This window comes from Mustela lutreola, chromosome 7 (assembly GCF_030435805.1).
Source record: "Mustela lutreola isolate mMusLut2 chromosome 7, mMusLut2.pri, whole genome shotgun sequence".
Lineage (NCBI taxonomy): Eukaryota > Metazoa > Chordata > Mammalia > Carnivora > Mustelidae > Mustela > Mustela lutreola.
Window position 1 is genome coordinate 141,602,473 of NC_081296.1, and position 18,259 is coordinate 141,620,731.

General features: G+C 38.1%; 1 protein-coding gene across 5 annotated transcripts in view; it reads right to left on the reverse strand.

Moving 5' to 3' along the window:
- The window catches only part of PCNX1 (pecanex 1), a 160,532-nt gene that overhangs the window by 87,042 nt on the left and 55,231 nt on the right, over positions 1 to 18,259 (reverse strand). For all 5 annotated transcript variants that reach the window (XM_059182936.1, XM_059182934.1, XM_059182932.1 and 2 more), the window contains exon 6: positions 9,793 to 11,499. In XM_059182936.1, the coding sequence (XP_059038919.1) occupies positions 9,793 to 11,499 (1,707 nt within the window). The remainder of the gene's footprint in view (positions 1 to 9,792; positions 11,500 to 18,259) is intronic.

Genomic DNA, 18,259 nt, shown 5'->3' on the forward strand with positions numbered 1-18,259 from the left:
ATGTTTCTAATGTAGCTGGCCTTACTATCTTCTCTTCGATTTCAATTTCCTATTTTAATATCTCTGTTGCTTTAAATCTTTTTCTAAAAGCCTCGATTTAATCCCATGATCCTCTATTCCCCCTTTAATTAAGTCAACCCCAAAAGTACAGTATTTGTTAGTCCCAGCCAACAGGAATGGGGCATTACTTTCTCACTCTCAAGAGGACAGTTCAAGCAAGAAATGGTAAAACGTCATTTCTGATGCTGAGGAGTATGGCGGTCTGGGCCCCAACTTTGGCAGCTTTTTAAATGTTTAATTCAAGACAGCATGGTCATATCCTAACAGTAAGGTCGTTTGCTTCCACCAAGCAGTATTCAACTATGCACCCTAGCACAGGTCCCCTCAACACTAGGAAGCAAGTATCAGCTAGATGACAAGTACAGAAACTCATAGCTTAATCCAAAAGCAATAAAGTACAAGCTAAAGCCAAATACACAATGACCAAATCACAACAATGCCATTAAAGAATTATGTAAAATTTTATAAAACCATTCTCATTGACTGATTTCAGTTTCTAAAACAACATGCAAAATGATGCTTATTATCTAAATTTAAAACAACTGTTTCCTAGTGATCTGAATGTTGTGATCTAAATATTTTTAAGGATGATCTTGACTATGACAAAGGGTATTTTCATACCAAATATGAATAAAGACAAAACAACTTAGTACAGCAGCATTCTTTCCAAACACTTTTTTCCTATTCAGTATGAAAAGGTTACAAATCCAAGAATGTTGTATTCATATTTCAGTTCTGCTGCAAACTTTTAAAAAATTTTAAAAGCGTAGTTACTAATTCTCAAATCATTATTCCGCTTAGCAATACACATTTCCACCAATGTGAATGTTGATTTTTTTTAGTGTTTTAATTACCATATTTTTAACGTTTTTAATGTTTACATTTTTATCCCTTCGCCAGACTATACCAGTGAACGTTCTTTATGTAATGACTCTCTTATGATAAGGAATGTACATACTACCTCCAGAAGGCATAGAGTTTCTGTGCAGGCATTGTTTTCTTTTATTGCAGGAGTGACAAGCAAATAATTATTTCATCCATTTGGCAAGCTTCTGCCAGTGAGAAGCAGAAGTCACAAATTACAGGACACTTACTTATATATTTTATTTTTCAGCTCATACACCACAGTGACATTCTAAAGTTAGGCAACTACATAAGAATGAGGCTTTGGTGCTTTGGCTCCAAATCGGACTTGACTCCTTGAGCTAATATTTCTTTCCTTTTTTCTTCTCCAGTTTCACTGGGATATAATGAAAGTTCCTTTAAATGTGAAAAAGGTTACTTGTGAGAGCTCACATATGCAAAAATTATATATGACCTATGAGAACAAATGATCATTAAACCTGGTCATCTAGAACCATGCTGTCCAACATGGTAGTCACTAGCCATATGTGGCCATTTAAACTTATATTAATTAAAATTAAGAAGGATTAAAAACCAATTTATCAGATTCCTGAACCACAGTGCAAGTGTTCAATAAGTACATGACTAGTGGCTACCATTACTGGGGCAATACAAATGCAGAATATTTCCAACATCACAGAAAGTCGTATTGGATAGTGCTGATCTAGAAATTCAAGGACGCCTTCCTGTCACCACAATCTACAAAGCATATTGTGCACTTAGCCTACTCCTGACAACTGTGACCTCATAAAAGGAAACTGCAATCAGCACCGTCACAAAGGAGAAAACATACTAGCAGGGTAGGTATTGGATAAAGGATAAAACAAAGAACATGAGCTATTTGCAGGAAGACATGCAAACTTACATGAGTGACTGGTATCCCTGCTGGTGGCTCTTAGATATCAGCAAGGTTAACTCAGGTTATGAAATTTAAAATTACTCTTTTGAAACTCAAGACATTTGTGATCTTATACTAAAGATTTCTATTACCATGTAACAAACAACTGCAATTTACAGTTGTAACTTCATTAAGGAAATTATATACATTCTCTCTAGTTTTAGATATCTAGTTTAGATAATTTTATTCTTTATCTAAGATATAACTTATGAGAAATAACTTAATCCATAAAATGTATTAAAATTACTCTGACAGGGGCGCCTGCGTGGCTCAGTGGGTTAAGCCACTGCCTTCGGCTCAGGTCATGATCTCGGGGTCCTGAGATCGAGTCCCATATCGGGCTCTCTGCTCAGCAGGGAGCCTGCTTCCTCCTCTCTCTCTGCCTGCCTCTCTGCCTACTTGTGATCCCTCTGTCAAATAAATAAATAAAATCTTTAAAAAAAAAAAAAAAAAAAAATTACTCTGACAGATTTCGTGTTTATAATCACTGAATACTGAGAATAAAAGAAGGGAAACAGCCAACAGTATTTTTTACTCTCTTCCTTCTCCTGAAGACATAATGGTATGAATTTTAAGTAAAAGCCAGTTACTCCAGAATACTAATATGAAAACACAAACTACAGTATCCATTTATAGTCAAAATATTCTTTGGCTTCTTCAGAAAACAATTTTTTTTCCTATTATCACACCATTTATATTTTGTCATCTGCCAAAGAACTGCATAATACTACTCATTCTCCTAACCAAATAGTTTTGGAAACACTTCAAGATAAAAGTTTAGCCATCGACTGAACAATGTTTTAAAAAGGAGTTATGATTATTGCCTGTGTTGTCCTTGTAACATTCAGGGTGTAAACATCTACAGCTAAAAGAATTTTCAATGTTTACTATTGCAACTACTTTAACAGCAGCTAGGGTCACACACTCAACTGAAGACGCTATGCCATAGTTCATGTCACAACAAATAAGACTAAACCACACCCCCTGAGGAACATACTTCTTAGACCCATCATCTCTATTCAGAAATAGGAGCCGGAGGGGTCCAGTTCTACTCCTGACAAAGAAAGAAAAGTGTCTTTACAGCTTAAAATAATTTGCTGTAAGCACAATCATACAAGTAAAAGCCACTTGATGTAAATTCACTTCTACAACCCAATTAGAACAAACTCTTTTTGAATCCTTTAAATTTGTAAGAGAAAGAAACCAAAGCACATACAAAAAATCTTTGAACTAGGGAACCAGACAGGAGGGACAAAACACTCTAAAACCTGGTTTTGAAGTTGATATTTTGACATTGCTTGAAACCCAGAATGAGATTAACTACAATAGTAACAGCATAAAATGCAAACAGTGAAAATTTAACACTCTGGCTACAACTAAAATTAAAGGATTTGTAGGTAAAGGAGGAAAAAAAATACAACAATTAATCTAATTGATTGAAAAACCATAAATAACGACAGATTTAAAAATACTTTCAAGGACAAATACTTAGACAATTGTGAATCTTTTAATACATATTTTCAAAATCACCAATCATTTCTTTGTGTTAGAAGACTTCAAGAGACTGAACTATACGCACAAGTTTAAGAGAGAACCTTGGATCATGTAGCTCTTTATTTTTGAGAAAATAAAACATTCATTCAATTAAGTTTAAACATTTACTGGGGGACTAAGGGCAATTCATGCACAAGGCACATAGATCCTAAGATATTTTAGACAGGTGTGTGAGCTATCTATCCTAAAGATCCTAAAGATCAAATAAAAAACCCAAACCACAATACATACCTCCCACTTCAGAAGTGACTTCCCATTTACCTAAATGAGTTAAGGAAAATTCTCTAAATTCTGTACTGAATTGCTTTAGTGAATGATTTATTCTTATATTGGGGATAGTGAAACAACAGACTATCAGTTTGTTTTACTCTGTGAATGGAAACAGGAAAACTATATCAAAGGCAGTAAGTACTTTCGGGATGGCAAGGAGGTACAAAAGAGGGAGGTAGAAGCGAGGGTTATCCATATTCTATCTCAAACACTGGAAAGCTATAATTGTAAGTAGGTACAGAAAAAGATACCACCTGAAAACATATCAATCATACAACTGATTGCTTAACGTAAGGTTTCAAATGTAATAAGTAATCTAGTTGCTATATACAGTTGTGAATGGCCTCTTTGATAGCTCAATTGTTATTAAAATGAATAAAAATTTAGACAAAACTACTCAAAGGTGTTCTTTTCAGTAGGGAATGCTTATTATTGGAAAAAGTAAATTTGGGGGTGGGACGCCTGGGTGGCTCAGTTGGTTGGAACGACTGCCTTCGGCTCAGGTCATGATCCCGGAGTCCCAGGATCGAGTCCCGCATCGGGCTCCCAGCTCCATGGGAAGTCTGCTTCTCCCTCTGACCTTCTCCTCGCTCATGCTCTCTCTCACTGTCTCTCCCTCTCAAATAAATAAATAAAATCTTTAAAAAAATTAAAAAATAAAAAAAATTTTTTAAAAAAGTAAATTTGGGGCAATTGTGAAAATAAAAAGTTGGATTTTGGTACCTCAAAGAGATTAGAAGCAAATGATATTAGAAAATGAGACTTTAAAGAGAGACAAAAATACAGACAAGTATATATAAATCTCAGAAAAATAAAATATATACAGACATCCTGAAATACACTGAATATTCTTCAAGATGAAACTATTTTACTTAAGAATATAAAGTTACTACATAAAGAAATACATATTCAAATGATTATACAAAAGACATTTTCAAAGAAATAGTTTAAGTCTAGGCAGGAAACCCATCTGATTTAAACATCTTTTCCCCTTCTTACTTTCCATGTCAGCCAAGGATGATGCTAACACCAGCATGCCAAGATTTTGTTCTAAAATAAAAACAAATACTCATCAGTGTCATTTTCTGGGAGGCTAAAGAACACTGAGAGTCTACTGCACAACCTCAAAACATTCATCTGAATTAAAACAATTTCAAACTGTGAACATTTTAAAGGACTACTTTACTTTTCGACAAGTAAGCCAGCAAACAGTAACCAACAAGAAAGGATTAGCTCTGCGTCTTGAGTGAGGGAGTTTGCATTCCTACTGATAGCTTCCACAATCCCAGGCAGCCAAAAGTAAATCCAGGTGGGTAGACAAAATGCTTTCAAGAAATCAAACCACACTCTGGAGGCGTGATACACACACAGCAGTTCCTAAAAGCCACAGTTTCAGGATCACTTACTTTCAACAGTGGCTTCTAGTGTTTTTTAATCCTTTGTAAATGGGACGAAAAGATATAGACCCTCTCCCAAAAAACTGCACCCAGAAACTATTTTGCAGATATTCTCAGAGATGCACCTAAGAAGGGGTCACAAGTGGAGTATATTTGAGGTGACATCTATTTGAAGAGGGAACTTCCCTTAACAAATGATTAAAAGGCAGTTTTTAGAGTAAATATATATACTTATATATTATATAATAGTATTCATAATAAACCTACAATTTACAGAGCACTTTTACAAATCTAAGCTCACTGGAGTCTAAGAGTTAATGGTGACTCAGACCTACCAGCTATTATTTCTGTTTTATAACTGAGGAAACTGAGGCACCGATTTAATTACTTGCCTAGCATATCCAGTAAGTAATTAGACGTGGTATTAAAATGTAACGGTTTAATTCCTTATCCAGAACTTCTCTGCTGCGAGAAAGAAAAATACTGTATGGCTGCCTCTGACATACAAAATCAGACATGAGCTGGTTTGGGGAATTCTATACACCTAAGCCTTACTTGCCTCATCAGTATCTTTTCTTCATACTGCTTTAAGATAATTTTCCCAAGTGAATGAAGCATCCAAATCTGTTTACTACACTGAATGAGCATCCTTCTCTGTTTTATATGCCTAAACTTTCTTCTCCATATAGATTAATATAACCCTTTCCCTGAATCAGGGTCAGTTGCATTCACATTTATTACGGAACTGTACTACACTACAGCAATCAGCTATGATCCCACTGTGTCCTTTGAAAACTATCAAATTAAAAAGACAATCTGCCCCTTCATTTAATGGTGTACCCTGTATGCATGGTCATGCAGCTTCTCCTTTCACATGAGTAGCACTTTCTGCCGGTTTCATTACTTTAACCTTTCCAAGCACCAATCCCCTCTACTAACCGTGCTGCTTTTAACTTGCCATATGGACCAAGGGATCAGAAAATGAATGTATTAGAATTTAGAGTCCCTATAGTTAGTAAAGTACAAAAGCTTTAATTCTCATGTTCTTGTCTGTTCAGTGGTCTTCCTAAGGTTCAATGCTATCTGGTTCAAGTAACTGACCTTCAAATTACACACGTGCCAAAAACCCTCATAAATTATTTATTGAGTTTTGGGTTTTCTTTGAATAAAGTAATATTCACTTAACAAAAGATTATCTTTGGTTCACAACACAAAAAGAATAATAGGATCCTATTACAAGCTTGTAGAATAGGGACCCACACATTACATTTAAAATAATTTTCTCAAACAGAAAAACAGAGGTTAAGAAATTAAGGAAAAAAAATTACAAAGAATAGAGTAAATATAAACCTTTCCATTCTGGTTGTTCTTCATAATCTGTTGAATCATGCAGTAAATTAAGGGATGCAAAAGAAAACGGTTTTTTAAAAGCAGTGTAGGCTACACAACATGACACTTTTCCACCATATATAACCATATATAACTTATCTGAAATTTTTCCTTTAAAAATAGCCATAAATTATTAAAGACACACTTTATAATTATAAAAGAAAATTTAAATACAAAAGACATCAACAAAAGAAAAATGCTTTAGTTTGCACCTAAAACTTTTTTCCTGCCTAAACAGAAAAACTAATGAAATCCAATTTTAATATTTTTTTTAAAAGATTTTATTTATTTATTTGACAGAGAGAAATCACAAGTAGATGGAGAGGCAGGCAGAGAGAGAGAGAGGGAAGCAGGCTCCCTGCTGAGCAGAGAGCCCGATGTGGGCCTCGATCCCAGGACCCTGAGATCATGACCTGAGCCGAAGGCAGCGGCTTAACCCACTGAGCCACCCAGGGGCCCCAATTTTAATATTTTTTTAAAGATTTTATTTATTTATTTGACAGAGAGAGAGATCACAAGTAGGTGGGGGGGGGGGGGGAGTAGGCTCCTCGCTGAGCAGAGAGCACGATGTGGGCCTCGATCCCACCTGGGATCATACCCTGAGTGGAAGGCAGAGGCTTAATCCACGGAGCCACCCAAGCGCCCCTGAAATTCAATTTTAATAGAAGTACTTGATTATTGGTGAGAAGTCCTATGAAAACAATCACTTATGACGGAGTATCAAAGGTAAATTATAGGACATACCTATTACCAAAATAAGATTAAAATCCTATTACTTGATTAAATGTTAATATTTTTCTGTTGGTATTACGTAAGAAATTAGGAATACCAATATTCTTATTTTTACGACTATCGAGTTTCACAATAGCTTGATTAGAAATCTCTGAACTATGTCTAAATTGAATCATTTTCTTCTATTTTAAGGACAGGATACATTTGAGTCTGTATAATAAAAATAGTAGCACTATTAAGCATTTCCTAAGCATTTTACATCTGGGAATTCCTTCTATCCTCACAGCAACGCTGTGAGATGAGAAGGCTGAGGCTTCAAGAAGATAAGCAGCTTTCCTCCAACAAAGTGCATATACACGGGCAAGGTTGTCCAAGTTCATGTTATCATGTTAGATCACCTCCTATTTTAGAGTACTGGATTCCAGAACTTTAGAGTACATTTTCTAGATTTCATCATTCCACACTGCCAACATCGTTCAGTTTAAAAATTTTAAAAAAATCATTGGAGAACTCATCAACACTTTCAAGTTCCTTAGAATAAAATCTATTTATGGTTTATGTATGAATGGTCAAACTATATGAATGGTCAAACAGCATCCTGTTTTGTTGACATGTTTGAGGAGTGTGGTACGTAAGAACAGATAGCCCAGAAAAATATCTCCTAAAGTTCCAGTAAGGAGTGTAGCAATTAAAGCAAATATAAACAAATCTTTACCAATTATTTGACATTTTAGGTAATTTTTAATTGGCCCCTCACTACCTCCAATCTTCCAAAAAGCTCAAACAAAACTCTAATAAAATGTAATAAAAAAACCAACTAAATATAAACCCTTCACATATTTAAGCAGTTTAGTTTTACTCTTATTTTCATTCTAAAAACAATGAAACTCAAATAAAAACAGCCCCCACGATGTTCTTCCTTTGGCAAAAAAATAAATAAAATTTTTTAACAGCCCACAGACTATCACATTTATTCCATCGAAGTATATGGAAATTTTCAGTTCATCATCTGTTTCTTATTAACATTCAATGAGTTGTTTGTTTTTAAAAAAAAAAAAAACACAAACAAAAGAAGACAAAACCTGGAATCGGGAAAAATAAAAGCTTATATTAGCCAAAGATCTGCACCAAGAAGCAAATAAAACCTTCCATGTAACTTTTCCTAAAAATCAGAACACCTCATATTCCCTGTGGAAAGGAAATGACATTTTAAATACAAAGACATAAGGATTTACTTATAGCTCTTGTCCATGTGTTTTTTTTTTTAGTATTTAAATTTCCACAGTATTTAGATTCAGAATAGTAGTATTTTTCTACCATAGCATGTTCATTCTTTTAAAATTTACTTTAACGACACCTTGAAAAATTAAACTATACTTTAAAACTCAATAGGTTCTTGCATAGTCGTGAACATTTCTGGTATGACTTGTGTGAGAAATCACTAAAGCATTTCAAGACCTTTTATAAAAAACAGAATGATAACCACATCAAAGATTCAAGGGAATTTAATTACTATATGGTCACCAAATGGTTATAATCATTTCTGATATTAGTTCTCAATATTCAAGTCTGACAGAATATCTCTTCTTAAAGATCATTTTTTAAATTCCCATTAGAAATTAATCTGTGTTAGAAACGACACCAACGGAAACAAGAGAATTTTTACAAGGGATAAGCTTGAATACAGGGAATAAATTGAAGTATAAAAAGATCTATGATGCCAGCAACAGAAGTCGTCCGAATTCTTGTGATCCTACTCAAGAACCAGATTCCATAATAACCACAACAGAATAAACTAACTATTTTGGGTAGGAGGAAATAGCAAGAAACAACTCTGAAATAAATAAAATGGCCAAAACACTGACAATATAAAACCACCCACTGAATTTTGCACAATTTCCCATAAACCTCAAATAAATAAGCTTTTAACCAAAACACCATCACTGTTATCATAGGAAGCATTATGTATCCACGGAGGGATACTAAATGCCGATATAAACTACAATTTAATAAACTGTAAGTGTGAAGCTAAAAGAAAAAGTATGTTAATGCCTGATACTTGAATAAGCAAGAAATAAAACCAAAGCGACAGACCAAAAAAGAGGCACAAGTTTTCAAAGTACGCAGTCAGAGATAAAGTAATATTTGGAAAAATCTTACATAACCGATAGAGTGATCTAATTCTGTGGGCTCCGTGGCACACACTGTATGCGAGATGACTAAAAATGGTTTGTGACCTAATAAATTTCGACATTTTCCTGTTGCTACTGTCGTACAAAGAAAGAAGAGAACCGATTTTTGTTATTCCTGGGAAAACATCAGGAGGTGGCAATGGACTTTTTCAGAAAAACCCAAGGCCAAGAAAGAACTGATATATTCAAATAACACAACTAAAAATATATTTCTCGGTGTTCATACCAAAGCCTCTTCTAAGACAACCATCTCCTCCTACATGGAAGAAAGTTTATTTTAACGGCACCGCGGAAGGAGGGAGAGTAACACCAAGCGTATTTCAGTAAGTACCGCTCTCATCCACAGCACCAGCAGCTGCCGTGACTCGTGGGAAATCCCCTCCCGTGATTTACTTACCTCCACCGCCCGCATCTTGCTCCTCGCCTTCAGGAAACGCAACCGGGCTTGGCAAGCTATTCCTCGACCGAGTGACCGTCTCTAACTGGGAAGCCCGGCCCAATAAAGATAGCTCATCTAGCACCTCTCCCTCTTTGGCCTCGAGATCTGATTTTGAAGTGGTTAAGGGTTTTATACTTTCGGGCGCCATCAGCCTGTTGGAGTCATTCAAACACGCTACCGTGCCACTGTCTAGGCTCAACACCCGGGCCCGAGTCTTGGCACTGTTTGTGCTGGAAGTCCGACGTGCTGTCCGCTTTTTGCCAGCTCCGTCAGGACCCAGGTGGGCTTTGTGTGCGTGCTCGGAGTCAGCGCCCCTTTCTTTAGGGACGTGTTTGGTCTTTAGGGCACTGTACCTGCCCTCAGGAGACTGACACGAATGAGAAGTGGTGCTAGAAGAGCTATCGCTGCTGAACTGGTGGGCAGACTGAACACTCGACGCTCTGCTCAAGTCACTTTGGTCACTCGAGTCCTCGTCGTGACAGAATATAGCACTGTGTGGCTTTGTGCCAGCAACACCTCGAAAGGAAACATAGTCCCTGTGCCGACTTGAATCAAAACTGCTGGCCCGTTTTTTCCCTGTCCGTCTCCGGCCCGATTTATGGGCAGAGGCTGTCCGGTGGATCAAGCTCGACGATTTAGGCCGTACGTCCCCTTCCTTTTGCTTTCCACTACTGTCTTTAGCAACTTTGGTATCCCCTGGAACAGCAGACTTTTCACTCTGCTCCTCTTTGTCTTCGGCAGTTTTCTCAAGTGGTTTGTCCTCCTGTGACGTAACCTCGTTCGCGTGGGGATTTTTATTGGCTTCTTCGGACGCAGAGGTGCTGAGGCCTCTCTGATTGTGCACATCATCGGAGGTACTGGACTCCTTGGGCTCTTGAACCCCACTGTTGGTACTCGCTTCCACGGCGGTCTTTTCGCTGCTAGTCCTTTTGTCACTGGTACAGCTACTCTTGTCCTCAGGGTCAGCACAGCCCTCTTTCTTCCTGCCACCCTTCTTTCCTCCTCTAGGAGACTCCTCATGCTCCGACAGGATGCTCTCGATGTGCGTTGAGCTGGTTTGCTCGCTTTTGTAGCTGCTGACGGTACTGTTGGTGTCACGGTCCGTCCCACTGCAGTAGCTCTCTGTTGACCCGCTACTCCGCGTGCTCAGGCTCCTCAGGCTGTCCATGCTTTTGTCTGCCTTCAAAGGTTTGCTCTTCCCACTTCTGGGAGGTGGCTGAGAATTACTGTTTTTCAGCTCACCAACAAGCTGAAATTCCCCAGACAAACAAGAATTGTCCACCAAGGATTCTTTGGATCCAGAATGAGGCTTGGAAGATTCTAACTCGCTAACTGGATCCAAGCCCCGTCTTTGCTGATAAAGGGGGAAGTCATTCAGGGAAGTGTCTGGGAAAGCCACCGCAGAGCTCGAAGTCCGTGGCACCCCTCGTGGCCGGTGATCTTTTCTGTAAGAGTGTGAATGTAAAGGGACGAGAGAAGCTACTTCCGTATCACAGGCATTGGACAGAGACTGATCGATGTGGTGGTGGTGGCTGTGACTCGGCAAGCTCACTTTGTCACTGAAGTCCCTTGGTAAGTCCTGCCCACAGGAGGATAAGGAAGGCTGAATGGAGATGAAGGAATCATTGGAGACCAGACGGAAGAGCTTCCGATCAGTTGCCAGATCTGTTGCAAACACATATTTGGAAATGTTAACACAAATCTATCATCTGCTTTTCTACTGCTTAACAATGGAAAGAACTCACACCACACTGAAAAACGAGGAAAAACAAGTTCCCAAGTAGTTCACTGAATTAAAGTTGGCCAGACATTCCAAAGAGCTGGTTTCTATTTCACAGCTGCACAAAGAGAGCATTCTACTGACAGAATGAACTAAACCTCTAAATCCTCGAATGGCCAGAGAAAAGGTTTCACAGACTACCAACAATAAGAGGCAACACAGCATTATATTTAAAACAGCCCTGGATTTTTTCTTTCGTGAAGATTTTATCTGAAGTAATTTCTACACCCGCTACGGGTCTTGAACTTCCTCTCCTGAGATCAAGAATCGCATGCTCCATGGAATGAGCCAGCCCGGCGCCGCATAAAGCGGACCTGGATTTTTATGTGAAGTGTGTCTTTAGCTTACTAACTGCATAGCCTTGGGTTACCTTTCCAAGCCTTGGTTTCCTCATCTATAAAACAGGACCTCAGAATCATTAAGTAGCACCATGAAATAACTGAGTTAATGTGCTTTAGCATATACACGGCTTGGCACAATGCCTGACACGATTAACAGTAGCTACACTGGTTTAGTTCACTAACACAGTACAAAATCTTTTTTGAAAAACTAATGTGATTACCTTATTTTAAAAAAAATTAAAAAAAAAATACTAGAAAGAGGGGAAAAAAAAAAATGAAAGGCTGAACAATCCCCAAGGAAGACAAGATACAATGATGTAAGATTTTGCTGTTCACAATGACCGAAAAGATTAAAATAGTTGTGGAGCAAAATACACTTTCTCTTTCATCATTCATGCAACAATTACAAAAGACCTCATGAAAAACTACATTATCCTTGTCAGACCATTCCTTTAACCCTCCACTTAGGGCAGTGATTAGTGACTTGACTGTCCATACTCTCTGTATACACAGATATAAATAAATTCACCTACCTACCTACATTGTAATTTCTCTTTAAACACACCCTGGCAACTGAACTGTACGACAGCTGACTTTTTATACACTTTTGACAGACAAGTATAGCTGAATCTGCTGTTAGTTCAATAAAAAGAAAAATAACTACTTTATTTGTTATAAGTGCATAGTAAAAACACGATAGATTCTGCAGTTAAGTGAGACCCCTCTAAGGAGAATCTCAGTAATAAAAGCATACCCTTCCCAAGATTGATATAAAATAAAAATAAATTACTAGAAATGTGTGTGTACTTTTAAAAAATCTAAACCTAGATTTAAATAAATAAAAACTTAGAAACAGGGCACCTGGGTGGCTCAGTGGGTTAAGCCGCTGCCTTCGGCTCAGGTCATGATCTCAGCATCCTGGGATCGAGGCCCGCATCGGGGGTCTCTGCTCAGCGGGGAGTCTGCTTCTCCCTCTCTCTGCCTGCCTCTCTGCCTACTTGTGATTTCTCTATTTCAAATAAATAAGTAAAATCTTAAAAAAAAAAACAAACAAACTTAGAAACAGCCTCTAGAATATACCACATAAATTGATTTATAAATGACCTATCAGGCTCTATCTTAGGTTTTAAAGTCTTCAGCTTTAAGTAAAATTCATGTTCTTTATCCAGAACAGCTGCCACTGTCCTTGGGTTCTAAATATCAAAATTTAAAAGTTAGCATCATATTTAATCTTTTGTAATATTAAATTATAAAGTTATTTCTAAAAACTCTCTCTATAGCTCTACTAAGCAATTAGAAATAGTGGATTCACATTTCAAAGTTATGGATTTTATAGAACAAAAACTTAACTGAACAAGTAACTGAAAATCATTAATTCTAATATACAAGAAAAAACTTTTAAAAAACTGCTAATAACCAAAACCAATTCCCTTCTAAGACATTAATAAACCAGAAATATAAGTTTTTCATTTAAAAAGACACAGTCAAACTTACTGTAATACATGTACTCTTTTCAATGTGGCTAAATATACCATAAGAAAATTTAATCTTATCAGGAAGAACTTTAGGTTGTTTTAGGAAATTTTCAAATAAATATGCTTGCTTGGACGTTTTTCTTACTGGTAGCAATATAGTCAAAGACAGGCTCAAATCAACACAAAGAGATACTATTTTTCATAAGCAAACTTTTTTTTCAATGACTGCTACTTCTTGGCATTTAGGATAAGAAAGGCATGCACACATGCTGCTTGTCCTGGTGCAAACTGGTATAACCTTCTATAAAGCAATCTAGCAATATGGCCAAAAGTCTTCCAAAGATATACTCACCCTTTATCACTCATCTTTTTCTAGAAAATGCTGCTAAAGGATAAAATCAGGTATGTATATAAAGTTTTGGCCACAAACTGTTCTTTTCAGATTATTATAAAACTTAAAACCTTAAAAGTATTAAAATGTCCAATAAAAAATAGGTTGAATAGACTGTCTATTAAAACATCACACAGGGCACCTGGGTGGCTCAGTGGGTTAAGCCGCTGCCTTCGGCTCAGGTCATGATCTCAGGGTCCTGGGATCGAGTCCCGCATCGGTCTCTCTGCTCAGCAGGGAGCCTGCTGCCTCCTCTCTCTATCTGCCTGCCTCTCTGCCTACTTGTGATCTCTCTCTGTCAAATAAATAAATAAAATCTTTAAAAAAAAAAAAAAATAAAATAAAACATCACACAGGCACTAAAAATGTTTTCAAAGATTACATACTCATATGAGAAAAAGTAGTTTAGTGAAAATGATACTATAGGGGCGCCTGGGTGGCTCAGTGGGTTAAGCCGCTGCTTTCGGCTCAGGTCATGATCTCAGGGTCCTGGGATCAAGTCCCGCATCGGGCTCTCTGCTCGGCAGGGAGCCTGCTTCCCTCTCTCTCTCTCTCTCTGCCTGCCTCTCCATCTACTTGTGATTTCTCTCTGTCAAATAAATAAAAATAAACTCTTTAAAAAAAAAAAAAAAAAAAAAAAGAAAATGATACTATATAAAAAGTATGATTCCAATCTATAAGAGTTAAAAATATTAAGAGTATATTTGCATATGTGTATTAGGAATATTAAAGGTAAGATACCTATGGCATAAAGTCCTGACATGCTATATAACATGCTAAGTCAAGGAAGCCAAACACAAAAAACTACATATCCTATAATCCCATTTATATGAAATATACAGAATAGGCAAATGCATAAAGACAGAAAGTAGATCAGTGGTTGCCAGGGGCTGGAGGTCAGAGGAAATGGGGAGTGTAATGGATATGGGTTTCTTGTTGGGGTGACAAAAATGTTCTGGAATTGGTGGTGATGAGCATACAACCATGTGAAATTACTAAAAATCACTGAATTGTATACTTTTTTTTTTTTTAGATTTTACTTATTTATTTGACAGACAGAGATCACAAGTAGGCAGAGAGGCAGGGAGAGAGACAGAGGGGGAAGCAGGCTCCCTGCTGAGCAGAGAGCCTGATGCAGGGCTCAGTCCCAGGACCCTGGGATCATGACCTGAGCCGAAGGCAGAAGCTTTAACCCACTGAGCCACCCAGGCACCCCTGAATTGTATACTTTAGAAGAGTGAGCTCTGGGACACCTGGGTAGCTTAGTCAGTTAAGCATCTGTCTTCAGCTCATGTCATGATCCCAGGGCCTGGGATCGAGCCCTGCCTGTTCCTTCCTCTCTCTCTGCCTGCAGCTCCCCGTGCTTGTGCTCTCTCTCTTACTATCCCTTTCCCTCTATGTGTCCAATAAATAAAATCTTTTTTTAAAAAAAGTGAATTCATAGTATATGAATTATATCACAATACAAAAATAATTTTAAAAGTGATGCACCAAAAAACATTGTTATTTTGGTGTCAGAAGTGTGAATTATTTTCTTCATATTAACTATTTTTTTCTAAAATTAACATATGTTACTTTCCTAAACAAAAACCACATTTCCTCCTCTCTTCTGGATCATCTCCATCAATTATAAAAACAAGCTGTTCTCTTGCGCATTCTTACAAAATCCAAATCTCTCCTTTACCCTCCCTTCCCCTTCTGGCTTTCGCCTTCCATCTCTGACCCTCTTACACAAATTCACCAAAATAGTCTGTATTGCCTCCTTTCAGTTGTCCTCTAATTCTCTCCTACTTGTATTCTGACCCCTTTCATGAATATGCTTATCAAGGTCACCAACAACCTCTGCACTGCTAACCTCAATGTCAAGTCTCAGTCTCACATCTCCTGGCTTATGAGTAATGTCTGACAAAGCTGACCACAGCACTCTCCTTGAAAAACTGGGATACAACACTCTAGGTCTTCCCGCACCCCACCAGTTGCTCCTACTCAGTCTCCTGCACCTATTTTTTTTTAATTTTTAATTTTTATTTTTTAAAAATTTTTTATTTTTTTATTATCATGTAATGTATTATTAGCCCCAGGGGTACAGGTCTGTGAATCGCCAGGTTTACACACTTCATAGCACATACCTTCCCCAATGTCCATAACCCTACCACCCTCTCCCTAACCCCCTCCCCCTGGCAACCCTCAGTTTGTTTTGTGAGATTCAGAGTGTCTTAAGGCTTGTCTCCCTCCCGATCCCATCTTGTTTCATTTATTCTTTTCCTACCCACAAACCCCCCACATTGCCTCTCAACTTCCTCATATCAGGGAGATCATATGATAATTGTCTTTCTCTGATTGACTTATTTCATTAAGCATAATACCCTCTAGTTCTCCTGCACCTAACAAACTGGAGCGGCTCAAAGTTCAACCCTGGGAACTTCTCATTCCATCTATACATCCTCTTTTCTATCTCTCGTCCAGTATTCTGGTCCCATGATAACTAAAATTCAGGAATCCTTGTAACTAGTTTCCTCCATCTTCTAGCCAGCCCCCACACTCATATGGAATAGGCTAACGTACTGACCTTAGGTAAGGAAAACATGAGTGTGGCCGTAGAGGGAAACTGTATGTAAGTCCTTCTTAACAGTGAAAAAAGCAGAACCCACATCCCCACATCCTCAGGTCACTCTCAATCACACTAAATCATGTTGATAAAACGAGTGCCAAGTAATCACTAACTGCCAACCAACTAAAGGTCGCTATCCTGTAAACCCAAACCAGCTAGAGAACTTAATGCGCCCCAACTGATAATTAAGCCAGAATGAACATCTGCCACTAGGTGGTGCCAAATCACAGCCACGACCCACAAATTTGGATCAGGGCACTCAGGACATGGGAATTCCAGGTTAGGCTAACCATGCAGGCTTGCCCAGTTAGTTTATGAACTTCATGATAACCCATTTAGCTGGTATCTATACACTGAAAACTCCTAGTTTCAAATCTCAGCCCATACTTCTTACCTGAAGTCCAGACCTAATTATACACTAATTACTGCCACTTAGAGGTCTAACAGCATCTCCGACGGATGTGCCCAAAACTGACCTCCCTATCCTAGCCTCATCCCTGCTCTCCCTGCTTCTAAGTCTGCTCCTTTTCAGTTTTCCTCCTTCCCATCTTCCCCATCACTTAACTCAAACAACTTACAGTCATCCATGAGTACTATTTCTCTCACATAACATATCCATCGACATCAAAATAGCCTCTCATTAATATCTTCTACATACACAATCAGACTACTTCTCACTGCCCTCATCTGTGCCCTGGATCACTGTAATCATCCACTAACTGGGCTTCCGGATTCAGCCTCTGCCCTTTTTAATCTCAACATAGGAGCCACAGTGATTCTATAAAACTGTAACTGACATCATGACACTCTTTCTGCTCAAAACCCTTTGGCAGTTCCTCATCTCACTAGGAATTAAAGCCACATCTTTATTTATTTATTTTTAAGATTTTCTTTCTTTCTTTCTTTGAGAGACAGAGAGCACACGCATAAGAGAGCGAGGACGGGGCAGGGAGGAGGGGGACCGGGCAGCAGAGAGAGAGAGAGAGAGGGAAAAGCAGTCTCCCAGGATTCCAGGATCAGACCTGGGCCGAAGGCAGATGCCCCACCAACTGAGCCACCCAGGTACCCAAAACCAGAGTTTTTTAAAATGGCTTACAAGGCTATGCAATCTGTCCCCTTACTTACTTCACACCAACCACACAATTTCTCAAACCTGACAGGCATGTTGTAACTTCGACTCTTACCGATGCTGTTACCTCTGCATAGAGAGAGTCTCTCCCTCCAAATACCCTGAGAGCTCACTCCTTCACCTCCTTCAGATCTTTGCTTCCAGCAAGGCTTTTCCCTTGACCACGCCATTGAATCTAACCCCGCCTCCAGACCCCACCATTCCCTATCCTCTGTCCCTACAACTGCATATAGATTTGACTTGTACTAGCTTGATTCCATAATAGTAGTATAGAAGCCACATAACAGTAGAATTTTTTGTCTGTTCACTGATTTATTTCTGGTAGTTAGAAGGGGGTGCTCTGAGCACATAATGAGTACTAAATAGTATCTTTTAAATGTTATCTTTGTGTGTTATCTGCTGAATGTTTAATGTTATCATAATAAAATGAAAGAAGTTACAAAACTATCTAAAAGTGGTGTAACAGAACTAGACTTCAATGACAGGACTGCCATTTTGTACCTTTCTGACTTTGGGCAAGTTTCTTATAACCTCTAAGCCATGATATGTTCATCTGTAATGTGAGAATCGTATTATTAACCTCAAATGCTTATAGTGAAGGTTGTGTGTCTGCTTTTAAAATGCTCAAAAGAAGACCTAAACCACCAGGTGACACACTAAGAGCTATTGAGCCAAATTGGCTCTCTGCCTGCTTTTGA